Genomic DNA, 16,542 nt, shown 5'->3' on the forward strand with positions numbered 1-16,542 from the left:
CGCTCTTGCAGCACGTACTAGGTGTCATGTGGAGTGGGCGGTGTGTGTACGGAAGCGGAGAGGGTTCAGTATACCACAGCACTGGAGGGAGTGATACAAGGAGAGGGCTGCCTGGGGTGAGTGCTGTCGTCTGTGTATTGTGTATACTGTGATCTGGGTGTCATGTCCTATATAGAGATCATATTCCTTCCAGTGGTGTGTAGCTGTCTCTATGTTGACATATGTCAGGACAGTTCCTGTGGTCACTCCTGAGTATTGGTGACATGGCTGATATCAGCTCCTGGTCATGGAGACTTTATTATACCAAAAATGTTTCTATAGGAAGATTATATGATGCTCCATTCCAGACATTTTTTAAATGTGGATTTTTTTCTGGCTGTCTAGGTTGCATTAGGAAGATCTCCTCTCACTTCCTGTGTGTTTGTCAGGTGTCAGACAGAAGAGGAAGTCAGGGGAAATCACTCTCCAAAAGTGAGACTGGAAGTAGTTAAAGGCTAAGTTCACCTTTTGTAACATGGTATACCCATATTCAGGGTGTAACATGTTATGATCAGACCGGCCCCTGCTCCTCGCCTTCACATGTGAATGAGAGATAAGTCCCAGCAGCCTTATCGACTGTCGGCTTGTACTCCTCAATGAACTACTATGGCACTGTGCCTCCACCTGCTTATTTGATGTTCCTCCAACATCCCACCCCTGAACTGTTCCTCCATTGTCCCACCTCTAGATCCTCCGATGTCCCACCTCTAGATCCTCCGATGTCCCACCTCTAGATCCTCCGATGTCCCACCTCTAGATCCTCCGATGTCCCACCTCTAGATCCTCCGATGTCCCACCTCTAGATCCTCCGATGTCCCACCTCTAGATCCTCCGATGTCCCACCTCTAGATCCTCCGATGTCCCACCTCTAGGTCCTCCGATGTCCCACCTCCAGATCCTCCGATGTCCCACCTCCAGATCCTCCGATGTCCCACCTCCAGATCCTCCGATGTCCCACCTCCAGATCCTCCGATGTCCCACCTCCAGATCCTCCGATGTCCCACCTCCAGATCCTCCGATGTCCCACCTCCAGATCCTCCGATGTCCCACCTCCAGATCCTCCGATGTCCCACCTCCAGATCCTCCGATGTCCCACCTCCAGATCCTCCGATGTCCCACCTCCAGATCCTCCGATGTCCCACCTCCAGATCCTCCGATGTCCCACCTCCAGATCCTCCGATGTCCCACCTCCAGTTCCTCCGATGTCCCACCTCCAGTTCCTCCGATGTCCCACCTCCAGTTCCTCCGATGTCCCACCTCCAGTTCCTCCGATGTCCCACCTCCAGTTCCTCCGATGTCCCACCTCCAGTTCCCTCGATGTCCCACCTCCAGTTCCCTCGATGTCCCACCTCCAGTTCCCTCGATGTCCCACCTCCAGTTCCCTCGATGTCCCACCTCCAGATCCCTCGATGTCCCACCTCCAGATCCCTCGATGTCCCACCTCCAGATCCCTCGATGTCCCACCTCCAGATCCCTCGATGTCCCATTGCTCACTTGCTTCTTTGACATCCCCCCCCTTGCTTTACCCAGCATCCCACCATTCACCCACCCACCCAACGTCTCTCCACTCTCTTGTCCTCCGAAATTCCATCACTCACTCCTTCAACATTACACCTCCTGCTCCTCTGTTGTTCCTCCAACATCCCTCTGCCTGTTCCTTTTATGTCCCACCTTCGGTTCCCCCAATATCCCACTGCTCACATGTGCCTCCAACATCCCACAGCAAACTTGCCTCTCCAACATCCCACCTCCCACTCCTCCATCGTCCTACTACTTGCTTCTCTGATGTTTCTCCAATGTTCCTTCATCTGCTCCTTTGATGTCCCACCTCTCACTCCTCCAGCGCCCTACTACTTGCTCCTCTGATGTTCCTCCAATGTCCCTCCGTCTGCTCCTTTGATGTCCCACCTCCAGTTCTTCCAATGTCCCACTGCTCATTCGCTCCATTAACATCCCACTGCTTCCTTGCTTTTCCAACATCCTTCTTCCCTCTTTTCCAACTGCCCGCTCCTCCAACGTACCACTGCCTGCTTCTTAATTATCCCACCACCCACTCCTCTGACGTCACACCTCTAGCTCCTTCAACAACTCACTGCCCACTCCTCCTACGTCCCTCCTCCAAAATCCCACCAGCCAACCCTTCAGCATTGCACCACCAGTTCCTCCGATGTCCCCTGCCCGACCCTCCAACATTCCATCACCAGTTTTCCAGTGTCTCAATACCCACTTGCTCCTTTGACATCCCACCGCCCCTCCTGTAATATGGTGTTTATATACAGTGGTAATTGCTACAATGTACACTTGTCTAGTTTGGTATATAACTTGCATCATGGAATTTTGAATGTGTTTGTTCCCTACCTCACTACAGGACCCAGCCATAGTGTAGCAATAAGTCTAAGGAACCCCAGTATATGGCAGGGGATGCAGTCATTCCACACTCCTGGAAGTGTAACCCCATGTGAAATTTCTTCAAGCCACCATGGAGGAATAGGTAAGTATAAAAGCCTCTTGTTTTGCAGGTCTTGTTTTGCCACATCTTTTAAACCAAGGGACAGTAATTTTAAGCTTGACCAGAGGTTTTAAAGTTCCTCATTCTATTAAGAAGGATAAAAAAATCACCTTGTAAAAGAAAAAGTAGTGTACTTACCTGTGCTTGCCATCTTTTTTTCTTGCAGTGTTACGCCAGCTTACCCACTTCTAGAAGTGTAAGATACCTCTACGTCCTTTGCTGTATGCTGTGTTTCCCTTCACTGAGCTCTACGTCACTACTGTGTCATGTAGAATTGTAAAGCCATAACAGCTAGCGGATGGAACCACAACACACAGCAGCAGATTCTGCAGCTGATGTAGGTCTGCAAGAGATCAAAGAATGAAGTCAAAGGTGACAGAAATTGAAAAGAAATTTTTTTTTTTGTAAGTCATGGCTGGAATTTTTAGGGCATAAAGCATTGTACAACTTATATCTATTGCTGTCATTCTGGCGTGCGCAGCGATATGTAATGTGTATCGCAGTCGTCATTTTCATGTGTAGGCACCGCAGCATGTGCTTTTACATTTGAAAGATTGGGGGGGGGGAGTTATATGCTTGGGTGTAACTTTAATTTTTAAAAAAAAAATATATATATATATATATATATATATATATATATATATATTTTTTTTTTTTATCACAAAGGGGACAAAAACTTCCCTATGTGATGATTTTTTTGGTGACAGGTGATGCTGAGTCCGGAGTTTCAAGTTTGGAATTCTGAGTCCAGAGTTCCAAATCCTGAGTCCGAAATTCTGAGTCTGGAATTCTATCTTGAAGTCCGGAGTCCCCAGTCTGGAATTTGGAGTCTGGAATTCGGAGTCTGGTATTGCGAATCTGGAGTCCCGTGTCCGAGATTCCGAGTTTGGAATTCCGAATCCTGAGTCCGAAATTCCAAGTCTGGAATTCTGAGTATTGAATCCCGAGTCCGGAATTCTAAGTCTGGTATTGCGAATCACGAGTCTGGAGTCCCGATCCCGGGATTTTTTTTTTTTAAGTCATGGCTGGAATTTTAGGGCATAAAGCATTGTACAACTTATATCTACAGGGATGTGGACATTTTTGAAAAAACTACTTGTCCAGGGACTACATCGGTGTCTAATGCCTATGAAATGTGTTGGCCTTGGACCCTTTGTTTCTTGGGTAATGTTTACAATAAAGTTGTTGTGCTAATGCCAGGGCATGAGAAGTGACTGATGTGTCATTTCTCTAGGTCAAGGGAACAGAGTCACAAAATATTCTGCTGAGAGCAAGATAAAACCTTGTTTATGGAATGAACCGTGTTTATGACATCTAATAACTTCACATTAGGAGATAAAAACCTGTTTAACCCCGTGGCGCCGACACCTCCCAGCCCTTTAAGGGTTTCAGAAGCTGGGGGGCGGGGTTTAGGGTCATGTGACCGATGTGACATGCCGTCACGGCGGTCACATGATCGTGAAAGGTCCCGATCGAAAGAGGAGATCGGGACCTTTCCGTTAGTACCGGACATGTGTGCTGGGAGCATGTAGGGTGCGCGTTCTCAGCACATATGTTTTTTTAATAGAACGCAAATGTGCGGCCGCTTGGCGTCTAGGCCCAGAAACTGGGAGGCTGCACATTTCCATTCGGTTGGCGCCAAGAGGTTAAGGACATCTAAGTTAGAAATTCTGAAGTCTGGAGGAGATGAAAAGAGGTTTTGGGGTAGATAAGAAGCAACAGTGTGACTTTTCAGATAAGGAATATGGTGGTTGAACATGACTTATCCTCGCGGAACCCTTCTGCTAGCCCCTCCTGTGGTGGGTGGTGCCGTCCACTATTGGACCGCTTCCAGAAAAAGGGTTTATAAGGCGGAGGTCCAGGCAAGACCAGTGGAATCTCCCCTAGTGGCCAGAGGACGCTCTGACGCTGGGATTTTTACCAAGGCTATATGGGTTCATCGACTGGTCGCGCCTACGGCTTCCCCGTGACCCCCTGGGCAGTTTGGTTCCCATGGGATTTGTTCCTCCCAGCTTCCACATGGCTTTGGTAATGTATTAATTCTATGCTGTGACGCTGTCAAACGATGTGTCTTTTTCATGCTGTAATGCTCACATTATTATTGGTGTGTATTATTATGCAGATTGTGATGACTAAAATATATATCCTCTTGTGTGTCGTGTGATAATAAAAGTGGAGGTTTTGACAGTACAAGAATATTGCAGTTGGATTCTGTTATTTCTTGGAGTGCCGGGTGAATGCTATGATGTGCCAGGGCAGGTATTCATTGGGTAGTTGGTCTTTCGCAATGCATAGAACATGTAATGGTTTAAATGCTGATTAAAAGTACCTGCACGACGGCATGTTGATTGTGTGCGTGTATATGACCTGTTTTTAGTTATTGCAACCAGCATCACTATTACAGTCTCACAATCCACTTGTCCCTCCTGACAATCTACTTGTCCTGATAAAAAAAAAAAATACATTTTAACCAAAACTGTATCTAAATCGGCTTTAAGTAATGTCTGGTGCTTTAAAAAAAAAAACGAGGGGGGGGGGGGGCTTTATGGCTACCTAAACGTTTAATATTTTTAACATTGCGCTGTTTATTTCCTCCTCCCTTCCCTGCCTGTCTCTAGCACCGCACCTGAGCACTAGCAGGGAAGGGAGAGACCTTGCAGTGTAATAAGCACTGATTGACTGCTTGTTAGGAAATCCTGTCCAGCTTATCCTTTATCCTTTTCGCTGCCAGAGCTGTTTTTGCGTTTTTTGCACACGTTTAAAAAAATAATATAAGTCCTGAAGATTACACACAAAACTCCAAAACATGATATATTTTCTTTAATTAAACATCAACCACCTCCTTCCTAATATGATTACCCTATAACACAATCAACACCTTCCCCTGAAAGTGTACCAAACTATATACGTGACAGTGTTATTAAACAAATGCTCCAAAACAATAATACCCAATTTTGCGTAAGGTGAATCCACTACCAATATATAGTCCACTATAAATCTTATGCAAAAAAATGTCCCATATTCTTCCAACGATATTCCAAAACACAGTCCACCTCAAAAAAAAGAAAACTCATATAGTGCATTATCCTTTATAAAATTATATATTTAAACTTTATTTGTGCTTCCTATAGTGAAAATACGTGAAAAAATAGTGAAAAAACGTGAACCACACGTGATCCGTGAAAAACCACTTCAGTGTACACAACACTCTTACAGTGCCATATCACAGAAAATCCAAAACTAAAAATGTGTACACTTCTAGATGCAGTAAGGGTACCCTTACCAACTTTCCCAATATAATAGGCTTTGTAACAATCCAGGAACTTTTTCAGGCTGATCAACTCAGGAGCCTCTGCTGTATCCCGCAGCCACCCCACTCTCTGGATTCCTCAGACACTCTGCTCACAGTGTCACCAAAAAAACATAGAGGACATAGTGTGATACCGCCAATAAAATGAATAATAAACACTTTATTTGTAACTGCTCACATTGCCAAAGTTTAAACAACGCATTAGAGGGAGTTCAGAAGGTGTAAGGATCTCACGGACATCCAGGGAGACACGTCCCGTCGCTCCTGCTCGATCTCTCCCTTATCTAAAATGGCCGCCAGGTAACTTCCGGTTTCCGGGAAAACGTCTTTTTTTTTTTTTATAATTTAAATATTTATTGATTTTCATTTTAAATACTTTTCAACATCATGATATACAAACATATAAATATATCTATACACCATAGTATCCAACATTTCTACTTTATTTACTTTATTCCAAATTTCTCCCCCCCCTCCACCACCCTCTCCCAAATCCCATCTTCCTACTTTTCCTTTTCTCTGCATCATTTTATCTCAGCAAGTGCAGTTTTCCTATTATTTTCTTTAATCTTTCCTATATTTCGTATATAACTTAGCTTTTTCCCAATTCTCCCATTTCCTATTATAAATCTCCATCCTATCTTCCTGGACATGGCACAACCTTTCCATCTTTTTAATCTGCTCAACTTCTTCTACCCAGTCTTCTACCCTCGGTACTTCTATTTGCTTCCAAAACCTGGGTATCAGAGCTTTTGCAGCATTAATGTAGCACCATATCCCTGATTTTTTATATTTATTGACTGATATGTCCATGTTATGTAAAATACACACTTCTGGGTCTAATCCAATATCTATTTCTGTTATTTTCCTTATCAAGTGGGTTATTGTCTTCCAGTATAACTGAATTTTTGGGCAACCCCACCATATGTGATATGTTGTACCCATTTCACCACATCCCCTCCAGCACCACGGTGAACTCTCTTTACACATCTTATTTTCAACAATTGGTGTAATGTGCCATCTTGTCAAACACTTATAGTTCATCTCTACTTCTCTCATAGAGATGTTTTCGTGGGTTAATCTATATATTCTCCTCTGCTTCTCCTCATCTATCACACTTCCCATGTCAGTTTCCCATTTTATTATATATGTTGGCTTTGTATTTATATCTAGTTCTGTGAGTATTTTATATACCTTAGCAATCCCGTGTTTCCCGTCACCTTGTGTGCCCAAAACCTTTTCAAACAAGTTCCAATTGTCTCTTGTCCTTAAAGGTTTTGGCAAGCTTCCAACAAAACTCTTCAACTGAAAATACCGCCACTTGTCTAATTTAGTGAAAATCTCACCCTCTTTTTTTTTCAATTCCTCAAATGATCCTATTTTATCCCCCACCAAAATATCTCTTAATTGAACCTCTTCCTTTTTAAACCACCTACCTCCTATTTCTTCTCTACCAGGGGGGAAAAACTCCGTGTTTTTTAGTGAAATTAGTGTTGAATTAAAAGACCATTTCAAACTTTTGTGTAAGTTATCCCAAATTTTTAAAACATTCAAAGTGTATGTATTTACATTATCATTTAGGCCCCTATACTGTGTTGGTATCCATATCACTTTACCCAAATCTATTCCACTAAGTTCATTCTCTATCCTCACCCAACTTTTTTTATAGTTCTGTATCCAGTCTATAGTTCTAGCCAATATTACAGCTTTATAGTATCTTTTAAAATCTGGAAGCCCTAAACCACCTCTTTCTTTCCTCCTACTCAACAACTCATATGACAATCTTGGTTTTTTATTCCTCCATATGTATTTTGTTATCAGTTTCTTAATTAACTTAAAAAAGGTCTCTGGGAGTTTAATTGGTATCATTTGATATCTATACATGATTTTTGGTACTATTATCATTTTTACTAGGTTAATACGACCTATCAATGTCGGGGTTCCCTCTTGCAATATTTTTAGCTGCTCTCTAATCTCATTAATCAGTGAAATATAGTTTAATTTGTAAAGGTGTTTATATGAAGCTGTGAGATTTACTCCTAAGTATTTTATATCTCTATCTTTCCATTTAAAGGGAAATTCCTTTTGTATTTTTTCTTTTTCATTTTTTGAAATATTTATATTTAGAATCTCCGTTTTTGTTGGATTTATCTTTAAATTTGACAATTCTCCATACTCCTTCAATAGCTTCATTAGGTTTGGCAGTGTCATCCTGGGGTTTCTCACGTAGAACAGCAAGTCGTCAGCAAAAGCGGCGACTTTATGTTCCGTGTCCCCTATCTGAATTCCCTTTATATCTCTATTTAGCCGTATTGTTGACAGAAGTGGTTCCAGTAATACAACATACAACAATGGGGACAGTGGACATCCCTGTCTTGTACCGTTTGACATCTCAATGGGTTCTGACCTCTCCCCGTTCACCACAACAACTGCAGAGGGGTATCTATACAACTTTCCTATCCACTCTCTCATCTTGGGCCCAATTCCCATGACTTCCAACGTATCCATCATGAATCTCCAATTCACTCTATCAAACGCTTTTTCAGCGTCTATAGAGAGTAGAATCACCGGTTCTTTTCCCTTTTTACTTTTTTGGATCAGCATCAATGATCGTAGCCCATTATCTCTACCCTCCCTCCCGGGAACGAAGCCCACCTGGTCCTGATGTATCCATTCCGGCATTAGCTCTTTCAATCTATTTGCCAAGACCTTTGCGTATAGCTTAGTGTCAGTGTTTAATAATGAGATAGGTCTATAGTTCGAACACTGTGTAGCATCTTTTCCCTCTTTTTGGATAAGCACCATTTGAGCCTGTAGCGATTCTTTTCTTATTTCCATCTCTCCACCTAATGCATTCATATATTTTCTAAGTTTTGGTACTAAGATTTCACTATATTTTTTATAATATCTCACAGTATAACCATCTGGACCTGGACTTTTCCCAGACACTGTACCCTTCAGAGCTAATTTTATTTCCTCTTGTGAGATATCTGCATCCAGGGAGTTCATTTGGACTTCGCTTAATTTTAGTAACCCAGCCTTCTCTATATATTTCTTTCTCTTATGGTTCTTCTCACTTTCTATATTTTCAGATTCCCGCAGGGGATTTATATTATACAGATCTCTATAATATTCCATAAAAACTTTGGTGATTTCTCTATTTGAGTGTTTCAGGTTCCCCTTAACGTCTTTTATTTTTTCTATATAATTTCTATTTTTCTTTTTCCTTAGGGCCCTCATCAAGTATTTTCCCGGTCTTTCTCCCCATCTATATCTCTCACTCAAAACCCTATTATATGCTTTTCTCCTCTCCTCTTCTATTACACCTTCCAATTCTTCTTTCTTTTTTTTTAACTTCAACTCTATTTCTTTTATTATTCTATTCTTGTGTTGTTGTTCTAGCTTACTTATTTCTTCTAAGAGTCTGCTCATTTTCTCTCTTCTTTCTTTTTTCTTTCTTGCCCCAATCGCTATCAATATTCCTCTTATGTATGCCTTATGAGATTCCCACACTGTAGCTATGGACACATCACCTGTCTCATTTTCCTGGAAATACCGTTCAATCTCTTCCCCTATTTTCTGGGCTATTTCGTTATCTACTAATAGTGTCTCATTAAGTTTCCATCCCAGCCCTCTTGTTTTCCCCTTCCCCCATTCCAATTTCATTCTGACTGGGGCATGATCCGATAAAGAGATTGTCTCTATTTCAATTTGAACTAGGTGGTCGATTAATTGATGTTCTATTAATATGTGGTCTAATCTTGAATACCTCTTATGCATGTTTGAAAAAAAGGTATAATCTCTATCTTGCATGTGTGTAATTCTCCAGGCGTCTACTAATTGGCTTATATGTAGTTCTTTCTTCAAGAGTTTCAGAGCCCTACTTCCTTCTCTCTGTGCATGGGAGGTAGCATCTTTTTGTGGATCCATACAAAAATTAAAATCCCCTGCGAGAATCAAACAGCCTTTTTTAAAGTCCGTCAACTTCCTCAGCACTTTTTTCAGATATATCTCTGGACTTTTATTAGGACAATAAATATTGGCCAATGTACATTCGATCTCCTGTAGTTTTCCCTTTAAGAACAAGAATCTCCCCTCTGGGTCTGTCATTCTATCGTCCAGCTCAAACCTAGTATTCTTTGCCATACCTATTGCAACACCCTTCGCTCTCTTAACCGGGGAATCAGCATAATACCATGTTGGGTGATTTCTGGATCTCAGCCTAACGTTCGATTCTATCTCAAGATGTGTCTCCTGTAGGAATACTACTGAGGCTGCTCTATGATGTAATTCTTTAAACAGTCTAAATCTTTTCCCAGGGGAGTTCAACCCATTTACGTTATATGTTATAAACTGAATCTCTTCCATCTTCCATAAATCTTCTCTTCCCCTTCTTCTCCCTTCTCACTTGCTTTTGTATTTTTTTGCAGGAAAAATACCCCCCCTCCCCACTTACCCACCCCCCCCAACTTCCCCCTCCCCCCCACCCCCTTCCCCCCCCCTCTTTTTAGGCCCATCTTTTGCCTATTGATCATTTATGGAAGAAACTTCCACTTTTGATCTAGTCCTTGGGCTAAAAACTCTGGGCATGGACGACCTTCCCCTTGTCCGACCTCCTCATAGCTCCCCTGGTCCCTCCTAGGTTCATCTCCAGCACCGTAAGGCAGGGGCAGTAGGGTGAGGGCTGACCAGTGTAGAGGAAAGACCAAAAAAAAAAAAAAAAAAAAAAAAAACCAGCCTTATCTTCCCTCCACCACCTCTCTCCCCCTCCCCCTCTCCCCCCGCCCCCTCCCCCCCACAAGTTGCCAATCCTCTTTTCTCTTCATTCTAAATTCCCATTGATCTTCTTCCCAGCCTGGAATCTCCATTCTTTGTATTTTTAAACTGTCACAAAAATGTTTCAGATCTTCTGGGAACCTGAGGTGCGCCGTAACCCCGTTTTTCCATCCTATTAAACATTCAGGAGACCCCCATCTGTATTGCACATTATATTCTTTTAACCTTTCCAATAGGGGCCTCAAAGTTCTCCTTCTCCACAGAGTCTCTGGGGCCAAGTCCGCATATATCTGTATGTCGCCACCTTCATACTTAATAGCTGGTTTCCCTTTGATCTTCTTCCAAATTTTTTCTTTATCTCGAAACTCATAAAATTTAACTATAATGTCTCTCGGGTTTTCTTTCCCCAGGTATCTCTGGATGTTTCCTTTTCTGAAAATTCCTTCTATTTTAGAGTTTTCCATTTCAGTGCTGTCTGTTATAATATTTAATATTTTACAAACCACTTCTTGCAGGTTTTCTCCCTTAGAGTTCTCTGGGGCCCCACGTATCATGATGTTTCTCCTCCTGTCTCTATTTTCTTGTATCTCAGCTTTATATTTCAATTTTTCTTGGGCTTTCCCTATGCTAATTATTACTTTTTCAAGCTCAGAGATAGCCTGGGTCTGATTTTTAACTTTCTCCTCCGTTTCCTCCACTCTCACCAGCAGGTGTCCCAGGTCACTTCGGATATTTACCATTTCTTGTTTTATTGTTTTCTCCAGTTCTTTAAACATTTCTGCCATTTCTTTTTTATTAGGTATTTGTAGATCTTTTTCCATCTCTGTATTTCCTAATGCTTGCTGATTGCTGGTGTCCAGGCCTAATGATACTCTAGGGCTATTTTCCATGCTGAAATCAGCTTCTCCTCTTTCAGTCCTATTCTGGGATCTTTCTGGGGTTACGTTTCCTTGGGAGGTATATTTTTTAATTGTACCAGTCTGGGACCCTTTAAGCCCACTTCCTTTTACACTTTTATTTTTCATTTTCTCTGTAACTTTTGTTCTTTGCTCTTCTATTTTAAAATTCCTGGATTTAGGGGGGATAGAGAATCAAAGGTCTTGTATACTAGTCTCTGCACTATTCCCCGGCTGGTCTTTTTGGGCTGTTCTGTCCTCAAATCTTTTCCACCTTTTTTGCAGTCGCCGGGGTCCCCCCTTTCACTTACCCCCTGCTACCCTTTAGGGAGCCATGTAATGCATCACAGTTAGGGTATAGAAGATTTCAACTTAAAGTCACTCACCCTCCTCGTATGTTTCCTCCAGTGGCCCCGCTGTTTGCTCTCTCCTTCAGGTCACATAGGGTCTTTATTCAAGGAGAAGGGGGGGGGGGGGACCCTCCAGAGTCTCTTTGATCTTCCGTTTACCAGGGCTCAGTGAATATCTTCTTATCTTGCTTTATGCCCTGGGGGTCTCGGGGGAATAGAGGGAGAATGCACCGATCCCCAGCCGACAGGACCTTTCTGCTCTCTCACCGCAGAACGCCGGCCGGCCGGCTTCCCGAACTCCCAGGCGTGCTTTGCGGTCGGTCACGTGCTCGCGCCGACTTCCCAGCATCCAACCGCTCTCTCACCGCTATTCACCAGCCACTCTCCACTCTCCCCCCGCACACCTCCGCTTTCCGTCCCGGGGAGCCGCCAGGCCAGGGTAAGAGGCAAGCCACCAGGCTATCTACATATCTCGGGGGGATCACAGGGGACCTGGGGAGGTCAGGACATGGAGCTCCGACCGAGAGCTCCTACATTGAGCTCTCCTCCGCCGCCATACTCAGGCTCCGCCCGGAGAGAATGCCGGGAAAACGTCTTAACGTCACTCCGCCTTGACGCGTTTCGTCATCGACTTAGTCATAATTGACCCCTTATGACTAAGTCGATGACGAAACGCGTCAAGGCGGAGTGACGTTAAGACGTTTTCCCGGAAACCGGAAGTTACCTGGCGGCCATTTTAGATAAGGGAGAGATCGAGCAGGAGCGACGGGACGTGTCTCCCTGGATGTCCGTGAGATCCTTACACCTTCTGAACTCCCTCTAATGCGTTGTTTAAACTTTGGCAATGTGAGCAGTTACAAATAAAGTGTTTATTATTCATTTTATTGGCGGTATCACACTATGTCCTCTATGTTTTTTTGGTGACACTGTGAGCAGAGTGTCTGAGGAATCCAGAGAGTGGGGTGGCTGCGGGATACAGCAGAGGTTCCTGAGTTGATCAGCCTGAAAAAGTTCCTGGATTGTTACAAAGCCTATTATATTGGGAAAGTTGGTAAGGGTACCCTTACTGCATCTAGAAGTGTACACATTTTTAGTTTTGGATTTTCTGTGATATGGCACTGTAAGAGTGTTGTGTACACTGAAGTGGTTTTTCACGGATCACGTGTGGTTCACGTTTTTTCACTATTTTTTCACGTATTTTCACTATAGGAAGCACAAATAAAGTTTAAATATATAATTTTATAAAGGATAATGCACTATATGAGTTTTCTTTTTTTTGAGGTGGACTGTGTTTTGGAATATCGTTGGAAGAATATGGGACATTTTTTTGCATAAGATTTATAGTGGACTATATATTGGTAGTGGATTCACCTTACGCAAAATTGGGTATTATTGTTTTGATGATATATTTTCTGAAATCAGAGACCCTAGAGAATAAAATAATGGTAGTTCCAATTTTTTATGTCACACAGGTTTAGGAAACACAAAATTTCAGTAAAAAATACACTTAAGGTAATTTTAGGGCACAAAAAGCTATAAATTATCTAATTGTTTTGTAAAATCTAAAAGATGAGGCTAGATAAACAGATATCCAACATGTCAAACATTTAATTTGCGTGTGCTAGTGAAACGGCAACATATAGGTGACGCTTTTAAAGCCCCTTATAGGTCATCAGTTTAGCGTTACGGAGGTGGTCTCAAGCTAGAATTATTGCTCTCATTCTGGCGTGCGCCGCGATATGTAACGTATTGCAATCGTCATTTTCATGTGTAGGCACCGCAGCCTGTGCTTTTACATTTGAAAAATTGGGGGGGGGGGGGGGGGGTTATATGCTTGGGTTTACCTTTAATTTTTAAAAAAAAAAAAATAAAAACATTTTTTTACTTAACTTTTTTTTTTATCACAAAGGGGACAAAAAGTCCCCTATGTGATGATTTTTTGGTGGCAGGTTCTCTTTTTTGAGACATCCAGGGTCTAAAAGAGATCCCGAGTATTGAATCCTGAGTCTGGAGTTCCGAATCCCGAGTATTGAATCCGAGTCTGGAGTTGCGAATCCCGAGTATTGAATCCTGAGTCCAGAGTTCCGAATCCCGGGTATTGAATCCCGAGTCTGGAGTTCCAAGTTTGGAATTCTGAGTCTGGAATTCTACGTTGAATCCCGGAGTCTGGAATTTGGAGTCTGGTATTGCGAATCCCGAGTCTGGAGTCCCATGTCCGAGATTCCAAGTCTCGAATTCCGAATCCTGAGTTCAGAATTCCAAGTCTGGTATTGCGAATCCCGAATCTGGAATTCCAAGTCTGGTATTGTGAATCCTGAGTCTGGAGTCCCAATCCCAGGATTCCGAATCCGGAACTCTGAGTCTGGAATTCTGAGTATTGAATCCCGAGTCCGGAATTCCAAATCCTGAGTGCGGAATTCTAAGTCTGGTATTGCGAATCACGAGTCTGGAGTCCCAATCCCAGGATTCTGAGTCCCAAGTCTGGAATTCTGAGTCAGAGATTCCGAGTCCGGAACTCCGAGTTCTGAGTCTAGAATTCTGAGTATTGAGTCCCGGATCCCGAGTCTTGGGTCCGGAGTCCCGGATCCCGAGTCTTGGGTCCGGAGTCCCGGATCCCGAGTCTTGGGTCCGGAGTCCCGGATCCCGAGTCTTGGGTCCGGAGTCCCGGATCCCGAGTCTTGGGTCCGGAGTCCCGGATCCCGAGTCTTGGGTCCGGAGTCCCGGATCCCGAATCCAGAATTTTGAATTCAAAGTCCGGAATTCGGAGTCCAGAGTCCCCAGTCCGGAATTCCAAGTCTGGTATTGCGAATCCCGAGTCCGGGGCCCCGTGTCTGAGATTTGGAGTCCGGGGCCCCGTGTCTGAGATTCGGAGTCTCCAGTCCGGAATTTGGAGTCCGCAAGTCCAAGTCTGCTATTGCGAATCCCGAGTCCGAGATTCCAAGTCCGGAATGCCAAGTCTGGTATTGCGAGTCTGGAGTCCTGCTTCTGATATTCTGAATTCTGAGTCTGGAATTCTGAATTCCAAGTCTGGTATTGTGAACCCCGGGTCTGGAGTCCCATGCCAGAGATTCCAAGTCTGGAATTCTGAATCTCGTATCCAAGATTGAGTCTGGAATTCCAAATCCCAAGTCCGGAATTCTGAGTCCAGAATTCTGAGTATTGAATCATCATTGTGTATGCGTAAATGGGGTCCAGAAGCAAATGCTCAGTATTGTTTGTTTTTTTCTTTTCCTGATTCAGTAGTGGTTTTTTTCCACTTCAATTTTTCAGGTTTGGTTTAATTACAATTCAGTTAAATTTTTTTACCAGGTTCTATTTAATTACACACCTAATCTTCTATTTCTTGTTTTTGTTAGGTCCACTCCATGATCCACAGTGATGATGGCACCGCCTTACCCCGCAGACTGGGATGATGATGAGCGGATGTCGTTTTTATTCTCTGCCTTCAAAGCAACACGAGATGTGGACAGTGCACACTGGGACAGTAAAATGAAATTTTGGATCCCACTGATTTTACAGCATTCCAGGGCTCAAGGAATGGTCAGCGTCACACTGCGCCAGCTGCAGGCACACTTCACCCGCAAGGGCAGCACACCATTGGGTTTGGCAACGGTAATCCAAGAGATGCTCAGGTGAAGATTGCATAATGGTTTGTATTTAGGACTAAAAATTACAGGGTTTTTTACATATATTTTTATATGTGTAAGGGAGTACCTTTTTTAAAAGGCTGATTTATCAATGAAAAATTTGAATCTGCACTTTGCAGTAACACATGCATAGCTGTGTTGCAGAGCCATTCACTTTGAATGGTGTTCCAGCCTGCTAAGGCAATGCACTTGCATTGTCGGATGTAGCAACAAACCATAGTGTGCTGTGTTATAAAAAAAGAGTCATCATGTGCGATTTAGGCACGTTGAAGTGCATTGGCAGCCCAGTAATTTTGAATAGGCTGCCTGAACGCAATGAACGTTAATAATTCAGTGCATCACAAAACTCCTTTTTTGTTTTCTTCAGCGGAATTTTATCTGAAGAGTACAAAAGTACTCTTCACGTTGCTGTACAGCAATGCAGTGTACTGTGCTGCTGTATACTGCCATGCGATTTCTGTACAGTGTGCTGTGATAAAATTCAGCAAGTCTGCATTTTTTTGCAGCATACTGCAGCGCCGCTCCAGGTTGCATTGCAGTGTGTTGAGACACATAGAAAACAAAGCTGTAAAATGCCTGTCACTGCATTATTTGTCAATTCAACCATACTGTACACAAAGGCAGTGATCCTTCAGATATGCATTATTGGCTTATATCTGTTCAATAATCATTCAGTTTCCTGCTGAGAGCAGCAAACCCACAGTGTAGGCTGGTTACCTCTCTCGGCAGAATAAACACATGCTCAAGCTAACTGTAGAAATATCTCCCATTATCTAATTAATAATGAAGTTCCAAGCTTTCTTTCCTTGGGGACGGGTTTTTTTCATTAAAAATTATTTAGGAGATGGTGTTTTTGTTCATTTGTGTTACCAATGCAACGATGATTATTCCCAATTAAAGCATGGCAAGCAGAGCAGTTCATTTCATTGTTTTATACCCCAACAGCCAGCTTTCCATCCTGATACTCTGCAAGAGATGGAAAACATGACCTGCCATGGAGACTGGTCTGGGGAGC

At 43.0% G+C, this 16,542-nt stretch overlaps 1 protein-coding gene across 1 annotated transcript in view; it reads left to right on the plus strand.

The window, feature by feature from the left end:
* The first annotated feature begins 18 nt into the window (after positions 1-18).
* CHMP7 (charged multivesicular body protein 7) overlaps positions 19-16,542 on the plus strand; it is a 39,757-nt gene continuing 23,233 nt past the window's right edge. The window contains exons 1-2 of the mRNA XM_089653397.1: positions 19-116; positions 15,237-15,512. Coding sequence (XP_089509523.1) covers positions 15,259-15,512 — 254 coding nt within the window. The 5' untranslated portion in view covers positions 19-116; positions 15,237-15,258. The remainder of the gene's footprint in view (positions 117-15,236; positions 15,513-16,542) is intronic.

The sequence above is a fragment of the Staurois parvus genome, unplaced genomic scaffold, assembly GCF_062004578.1.
Source record: "Staurois parvus isolate SC_StPar_1 unplaced genomic scaffold, SC_StPar_1.0 ptg000710l, whole genome shotgun sequence".
In the NCBI taxonomy this organism is placed as follows: Eukaryota; Metazoa; Chordata; class Amphibia; order Anura; family Ranidae; genus Staurois; species Staurois parvus.